We start from the raw sequence: 8,756 nt of genomic DNA, 5'->3' as shown, positions 1-8,756 counted from the left end.
GGGCCCCCAAAAATAAAGTCTTTAGTTTCCTTGTTATTTTATGTTGGAATATCCTTGATTTCTGATGTGTTTGTTTCAGCAGTGCAGATATGTGATTCAGTTATGCATAGATGTTTGTTTATTCTCTTCGGGTTCATTTTCATATATAGGCGATTACAATGTGTTCATAAACTTTCCCATGCTATTCGGTAGTTAACTTTTTGATCATCTATTTGGTATATGTTACAGTGTATATGTTAATTCCAAATTCTTAATCTTTCCCACTTGTATTAGGAGGTTAGAGGTTGGGGGTCCTGCAGAGGGCAAGAGGCATTCCAGGTCCATTGTAGAGGCACACTGCCTGCTACACGCTCCTAGCTTTCTCAGCCCCAGGACACTCCAGCCTCAGTACCCAAGACAATTAGGCTCCAGGGATGTGACACCAGCCCAGGTCACTATGGCCTGAGGGGAATAGAGTCAGTTTTTTAAAAAAATGTTTTTATCCTATAATTTGAACTGGAGTATATAGGTGAATTACAATCTGTGGGTCTTTTTTTTTTTCCCTTTTCAATCTAATGCAACTTGATTCACTTCTACATGGATGTATATATATTTTTTCAAGTTCCTTTTCCATATAGGTTATTACAGAGAGTGACATAAGTTTCCTTGTGTTACACAGTGGGTGCCAATGACTTATTTTATAAATAGTAGTGTGCATACATACGTTAGTCTGAAGCAGCTTGTTTCTCCCTGACCCACATCTTTCTTAACTGGTGACCAGACGTTTACTTTTTAAGTCTGTAAGTCTGAATCTCTTTGGGAAAGAAGTTCATTTATATACATTAAAAGATGCTTTCCTCCTTGGAAGGAAAGCTACGAGCAACCTAGACAGCATATTAAAAAATGGAGACATCACTTTGTCGACAAAGTCTGCATAGTCAAAGCTATGGTTTTTCCAGTAATCATGTATGGATGTGAGAGTTGGACCATAAAAAAGGTTGAGTACCGAAGAACTGATGCTTTTGAACTGTGGTGTTGAAGAAGACTCTTGAGAGCCCCTTGAACAGCAAGGTGATCAAACCAGGCATTCATAAGGAAATCAACCCTGAATATTCATTGGAAGGACTTATGAAGCTGAAGCTTCCATTCTTGGCCACTTGATGTGGACAGTCAACTCATGGAAAAGACCCTGATGCTGGAAAAGATTGAAGGCAAAAACAGAAGGGGGCAACAGAGGATGAGATTGTTAGAAAGCATCACTGATCCAACGGACATAAGTTTGAGAAGACTCCGGGAGATGGTGAAGGACAGGGAAGCTTGGCATGCTGCAGTCCACAGGGTCATAAAGACTTAGCACCTGAACGACAACCTGGATCCTCCTGAGTATTAAATGCCCGGCTGCAGTTCTTCATGGTGTTGTAGCAGAAAATGGCCTCAAGGTGACAGCACTTCTTCATGCTGCACTCTTTTTTCCCCCTGCAATTTCCTTGTTATTTTCTATTGAAATATAATTGATTTCTGATATTGTGTTTGTTTCAGGTGTATAGGAACTTGATTCAGTTGTATTAATACATAGACATTTATCTGTTCTCTTTTGGGTTCTTTTTTGCATATAGGTGATTACAGTGTGTTCAATAAATTTCCCTATGCTATTCAGTAAGTCCTTTTTGATCATCTGGTTGATATATATTAATGTGTATATGTTAAGTCCAATCTAGTAAATTATCCCGCCTGTATCTGGAGGGCCACAGGCACTCAAGGTTCATTTCAGAGGCACACTGTCTGCCACATGCTCTCAGCTCTCTCAGCCCCAGGATACTCCAACCTTGGGACCTAAGCCAATCAGATTCCAGGGATATAACAGCAGCCCAGGTCACTAAGTCCTGAGGGAAATAGAGTCAGCATTTCTTTTTCATTTTTTGTGTTTTTATCTCATCGTTTGAACTGGAGTATATAGGTGATTTACAGTCTTGTGGGTGGGGTTTTTTTTTTTTTTTCCTTTTACCACAACTAGTTTCACTTCTATTAATACACAGATGTATATATTTATATATATTGAGGTTTCTTTTCCATATAGGTTATTACAGAGTGTAGAGTAATTGTCCCTGTGTTATACAGTGGGTCCTAGTCTTTTTAAAATAGTAGTGTGCATATATTAGTCTGAAGCAACTAATTTCTCCATGCCCCACATCTTTATATCTTGGTGACTGGAAGTTTCTTTTCTAAGTATGTGAGGCTCTGTTTCTGGGCAAGAAGTTCAATGGTATCCATCTTTAGATTACCCCTAGAGGTGATACCATATGATACTGATACTTGTCTCTCCCTGTGTCCCTTACTTCATTCGGAATGATCATCTCTACTTCGTTTCCCAAAGCTGGATTTGGCATTATTTCCTACTTCTTTATGGTTGAGAAATACTGCATTGGGTATATGTACCCCATTGTCTGTATACATTCACCTGTGCTTCTACAGTTAGCTTGATTCCCAGTCTCGGCTATTGTATTTTGTGGATCTGAAATCATAAGGTTACTCATCTTTTAAAAAATTTTGATTGTCTCAACCCCACCCCAACCCAGACATGAGACACAAGCCTGCTCAGGCTCCAGGGATGGGATAGCAGCCCAAACCAGGGAGGGTGTAGGGAATAAATTAGGCACTGCTTTTTTTCCTTTTGTTTTCTTTAATGTCATGCTGAAGCTATGTTGGAGTACAGTCAGTTTGCAGTTTTGTGCTTGCCGCCAGTGTACAACCGCCTGATTCAGTTATGACATATAGATACAGCGTGTCTGTTCTCTTTTGGATTCTTTTACCACAGAGGTTATTGTGGAAGGTCACGCAAAGTTCCACTTGCTGAACATCAGGCCTGTTTTGAGCATCTATTAGACATACAGATTTCTGTGTATATATAGAAGGAAGGAAAGAGATAATCCTTTTGGATTATCTATTACAGCTACAGATTTCTGTGTATATGTAAGTCCCTACCTCCTAATTCATCCTGTCCTTTCTCTTTTTTTATTGGAACCCTCTGTGTTTGAATTCCCAGTCTATTTTTGGGTTGTAAATTAGTTCCTTTGTATCTTTTAAAAATTTTTTCCTAGAAGGGACATCAAAGACTGTGGTCTTCCTTAGTCTGGCTGACTTCACTTAGTGTATGATCCTTCGAGGTCCATCCCCCTGGTGACCACTGGCATAATTTCATAATTTCAGTAGCACTTTTTCATGGTTGAATAATAGTCCATTGTCCATCTGTAACACATCTTCTTTACCTTTTAATCTGTCAGGGACATTGTGCAGGTTCTGTTTTGGCTGTTGTAAGTAGTGCTGTAGTGAATGTTGGGGTCATGTGTATTTTTGAATGATGATTTTCTCAAGTTATTGGCCCAGGTGTGGGGATGTCTGATCCCAGGCTTGGCTCTCTTGACAGAATTTTTTCTTTTTTTGACATGCAGACGCTGTTCTTTATTGTTGTTGTTGTTGTTGTTAATGTCCATTCCCGCCACACCGGTAGTGGGATTCCCTCACCTCCTGGCTCTCTTCCGCATCTATTGTTTGTAGACTTGTGAGGATGGCCAGTCTGACTCCTGGGATTTGATTTTCCATTGTCATTTTGGCTGGCATTCCTGCAGCAATTAGAGATGCTGTACATCTACTCTTGTGGTGGAGGTTTGCGATTGTTGTTTCTTTTTTTATCCTTTTCATTAAAGGGTGTGAGGAAAATTTACCTGTGACAGTTGGCTTCTTGAAAGATGGTTGTGTTTGGAATTTATTTCTGCCCTGGGAGATTTCCTGAGGGCAGCTGTCATTAACAGAAACCCAAGGCCTTGTGAATTAGAGATGCTGGTCAGCCTCTTTGCTTAAGTTGTAGTTTCAGGAAATGTTTACAGGTGGCTGTACTTTTTAATGCACATCTGTGGTTCCTGAGAAAATCAGCTTCCTGGGCTGTTGATTAGAGTGGAGAGTGCCTGAGCAAACACCTAAGGGCTTGTGTTTCACTACTTTTTCCCCCTAAAGCATCACACACACAGCCCCCACCAGGCTAATCACTACTGGGGCCGTGGCACTCTGCTGAGGGTGCTTAGGTGCCCAGGAAGCTGCACTTTAGGAAGGAGGTTTGAATCGGAATGCCCAGCACCAGGGCACGGGTAGGCTTGGTAATTGTTGTTCAGTTGCTCAGTCATGTCCGACTATTTGCAACCCCATGGACTGCAGCGTGCTTGACTTCCCTGTCCGTTACCATCTCCTGGAGCTTGCTCAAACTCATGTCCATCGAGTCAGTGATGCCATCCATCCATCTCATCCTCTGTTGTCCCCTTCTCCTCCTGCCTTCAATCTTTCCCAGCATCAGGGTCTTTTCTAATGAGTCAGCTCTTCGTGTCAGGTGGCCAAAGTATTGCAGCTTCAGCTTCAGCATCAGTCCTTCCAATGAATATTCAGGATTGATTTCCTTTAAGACTGACTGGTTTGATCTCCTTGGTAATATTTTCCCCCAAGTCCCTGGAGGCCTGGATCCCGCGGGGACTCTGGTCCGATCCAGAACAAAGCAGACAGCAGCCACTTCAGAAGGGTTCAGTGAAGAGCACCCTGCCAGGCTGTCTCAAAGCCACCCAAGTCCAGCAGTGGGACCCAAGCCTGCTTAGGCTTCCAGGGATGGGGTCGCAGCCCCAGTCAGCGGGATCAGGGTGAAGAAAGTCAGCACTGGTTTTCTTTCCTTCTCTTTAATATCACGCCCATGTTATGTTGCAGTAGAGTCAATTTACAATACTGTGACTGTTGTCAGTGTATAGCTGCATGATTCAGGTATGATGTATCTAGGGGTGATCTGTATTTTCTCCTAGATTTTTCACCCTAGAAGTGGAGCAGATGGCTTCCCATCAGGTCCTTGAGGATGATACACCTCAGAGTCAGTTTTCTGTGTATACAATGAGTGAAGGTGGGAGATAAGTTCTGTGGATACCCTCCTAGAGATACAAATTTCTGGGTATAGGTTAGAGATACTGATTTCTGTGTATATGTGGAAGGAAGGAAGGAAGAAATGAAGAAGATAGTCCTTGTGGACAGTCTACTGCAGATACAGAATTCCGTGTCTTCCTGGTTTTTCCCTTTTCTTCCCCGACTCCACCCTGCCTTGGGGACCTTTTCTTGGCCATTGAATTCTGACTCTTTTCTGGTTGTAAATGTGTTACTTTGTGTGTCAGTTTCTACTTTGCCTGGAAGGTACATCAGAGACTACTGTCTTCCTCTGCCTGATGGATTTCCTATAGTGTCTGACCCTTCAAAGTCCATCTGTGTCGCGGCCATTGTCAGAACTCCCTAATTTCAGTGGTGGATGTGTATGGCTGAGCAACAGTCCATCGTATATATAGACCACATTTGGTACAAGCTTTAACCTCTTGGTGGAGATTTTGTTGGTTGTCTGTCTTGGTTATTGGAGTTTGTGCTTCAGTCTTGGTCAGGGTGCAGGTTCCTTTTGATCAGTGAATTTCTGGGGATATAAGCCCAGGTGTGGGAATGCCAAGTCCTAGCATTAGTGCCTCTTGAGAGTTTTGTTTCAGGTCTTCGGACAGTGTTCATTGCACTGATAGTTGCCAACTTTTTTTTCCCCCCATATACAGAGTAGGGGATTCATTTTCCTCCAGGTTCTCACCAGCATGTATTCTTTGTAGACTTGTGAGGATGAGCATTGTGACTGATGGATCTGATTTCCCATTGTGGTTCTGATCGACATTCCTCCAGCAATTAGAGATGCTGAGGTTGGTGTCTTGTGGTGGAGGTTTGGGTGCATTTTGTTTTTCCTTAAGGGGTGTGAGGAAAATGTATTGGTGGCAGTTGACTTCCTGAGAGTTGGTTGTGTCTGGAATTTATTTCTGCAATACCCACCCCAGGACATTTCCTGAAGTCAGCTGTCATTCACATAACCCCAGGCCTTGTGAATTCTAGGTGCCTTGAGTGTCCTGTGGTCAAGTTGTAGTTACAGGAAGTGTTCACAAGGTGGCAACACTTCTTCATGCCCACCACTTGCTCCCTGGGGAGGGGTCGGGGGCGGGGTGGCAACCAGAGCCCAAGGCAAATACAGCTTCCTGGGATGTGAATTGAAGTGGAATGTGCCTAAGCAAATGCAGAAGGTCTTGGAATGGTCAATGGGAAAAATAATAGAACTCTATATCACCAAAAGTACCATGGAATAGGAAAACCTCTAATCACTTTACAAAATCAGGAGCATATCAGAATTATCTTGGAATTTTTTGAAAAATACAAATGCCCAGGTACTGCTTTCTTCTTTGGCCAGAGACCCACATAGGTGTCTACTGAACAGAAATCTGTTTTTAAAAACAGCTGAACTGTATGATGACTTTTTACATTTACCTCCTTTGTTTCACTTTTATATTTCCTCTTCAGAGCCCCCATGTCAGTTAGTTGATGTTCTCCAATCTCTACATCTCTCCTTTTTCTCTGGATGTTCTTTCTCAAGCCCTCATTACCTGTAGTAGTAAAGCTTCTGTATCCATATATATGAATAATATGTATATCTATTTTATAAACCTTATGAAATTTTGCCCTACTAAAATTTTTTTCATATTTGATTCCACTTGTTTGATGTAGTAGGAATAGGATGCTACATTTTTAATTAAAAAAGAAAGATATGCAACAAACAGCAATAGTTTACTGTATAACACAGGGAACTATGGTCAATATCTTGTAATAACATGGAATGGATAATCATTTAAAAAATAATGTGTGTGTATATGGATCACGGAGTCAAATTGCTGTGCACATGAAACATTCAAAGTCAACTGTACTCTGTCAAATATATGTATGTATTAAAATAAACAAAAACCCCTGTGGACTTGTTTCTATTTCTTCCCCCTAAAGCATCACACACACAGCCCCCAGTGGACTAATTTCCCATGGGGTGAGGTGGCATGGGTGTTTTGCGGTCAAGGCCAGGAGCTCAGAGAAGGTGCTCAGTAGTAGGGGGTGGGGTAGGACAGGCCTCCTGGTCACAGTGCATCACTGGCCTCCACCCGTCTCGCCCTCACCTCCACATATGGGTAGAAGCTCTCCTGGCCACTCTTCTTCCAGTAGCCCTCGGGGTCAAAGGACAGCTTGGAGGTGTCTGCCTTCATCTGGCCTGGTGTCAGGAGCCCCAGGGCAGCAGGCCATCCGGGTGGGTCTTTGTGACTGGGGAGAGGCGGGGGCACTGCAGAGCTGTCCAGGCCTGGATCTCCTGGGTCCATGTGCCCAGTGGCCTGAGTCGGACCTGGGTGAGCAGGGCCTGGATGTCTCTGCAGGAGGGCAGTGTCCAGGGCCAGGGCTATATTGCCTCACTGTCCTTAGGGAATCACAGAGAAGAAAAGGTCACTGTCCTTAGGGAATCACAGAGAAGAAAAGGGAGAGAACCTGCCTGTCCCCTGACACAAAGACTTTTCAGATTTTTTCTATGTGTAAGTGTGCTCATTTACAAATTTAAAAAACTGTTTTTTATTAGCCATAATGTTTTATAACATGTCCGTGCGTGCTAAGTCGCTTCAGTCATGTCTGCCTCTTTGCGACCCTTATAGACTGTAGCCTCAAGGCTCCTCTGTCCATGGGATTCTCCAGGCAAGAATACTGGGGTGGGTTGCCATGCCCTCCTCCAAGGGGATCTTCCTGAACTGGAGATCGAACCCCGGTCTTGTAAACCACCTGTGTTGGCAGGGGGGTTCCTTACCACTAGTGCCACCTGGGGAGCCCTTGTAACGTGTACTTGTTTACTACATTGCTCATGGCTGTCTGGATCAATAACTGTGCCCAGGCTGCCATCTGCATGGCAGGCTGTTTGCAGCTGCAGCGCCGGAGGCTCTGAGGGCCTCTGCTCACTGCAGCCATGCTCTCAAGTGTCCGTGCTGTGATCGGCATCAGCAGCATTTATCAGTCAGTTTAGAGAGGTTGGGAGTGGCTCCATGTGTTCCTCCAAGCTCAGAGGTGACCTGGACACCCCTTTCGTGAAGGGCTCCATAACCTGAGGCTCCGAGCCTTTGGGGTCCACCAGGGGCAGGTGTCTCCTGCCTCACTCTCAGTCTCCTCATGTGTGAAAAGGGTGCTTGTGGGGTCTGCACACAGGGTGCAGTGAGAACCTAACAAACGTCCAGTGCCGGAGAGCTGCCCGGCACAGGTCACCCGCTAGTCGTGGTGACGACCAGGCCTTGCTGATTCCTCCTCAGGCTTCAGCTGGCCAGTGGGCAGGGAGAGACAGGCCCATCTCTGTCTCCGGGCACTCCGGAGTGTCAAGGGGCACTCCGGATGTAAGCTCTGCGAGCGTGGCAGGCCTGACCAGGACTACTCAGCCTATTGAAACAGAGGCTACGAGAGTCTGCAGGGGGACCATCTGGCCGGGTCAGCCCTGCCACCTGCTATCCGTGTCCACACCCCTTGCCCTGGTGCAGGGCCACTTGTGGGGGTGGGGTGAAGGGTATTCCGGACTCGAGCCCTGCCCCAGACCACCCTCCTACCTTTTCTTCAGCTCGGTCCACTGCTGGCCAGGGTCCTCCTGTCTGGACAGAGGCAGAGGCCCTGGGCTGGGAGCCCTGAGGCAGTGTCCAGCACATGTGTGGTCAGCGGGCTGCAGCCCGGCTCCATGCCTCTGCCCTGGACCGTGAGGGGCAGGGATGCGCCTGTGGGGCCTCCTTGTGTCCACACTCCACGTAGAGGCAGCGCCTGGAGTAAACTACCGCAACTGAGGAAACTACCGCAACTGAGTGGGGGGCAACGGAACAATCAGTGCGCAGACCTTCGGGGGT

General features: G+C 45.3%; 1 protein-coding gene across 1 annotated transcript in view; it reads right to left on the bottom strand.

Moving 5' to 3' along the window:
- Positions 1 to 7,016: 7,016 nt before the first annotated feature.
- LOC104989391 overlaps positions 7,017 to 8,756 on the bottom strand; it is a gene marked incomplete at its 3' end in the record, with an annotated part of 11,604 nt that continues 9,864 nt past the window's right edge. Inside the window, 3 exon segments of the mRNA XM_010841049.1 lie at positions 7,017 to 7,158; positions 8,469 to 8,520; positions 8,523 to 8,710. Coding sequence (XP_010839351.1) covers positions 7,017 to 7,158; positions 8,469 to 8,520; positions 8,523 to 8,710 — 382 coding nt within the window.

Source organism: Bison bison, unplaced genomic scaffold (assembly GCF_000754665.1).
Source record: "Bison bison bison isolate TAMUID 2011002044 unplaced genomic scaffold, Bison_UMD1.0 scf7180017846851, whole genome shotgun sequence".
NCBI lineage: Eukaryota > Metazoa > Chordata > Mammalia > Artiodactyla > Bovidae > Bison > Bison bison.
Note: the sequence above shows the minus strand (reverse complement) of the source record. Positions and strands in the feature narration are given on the sequence as shown.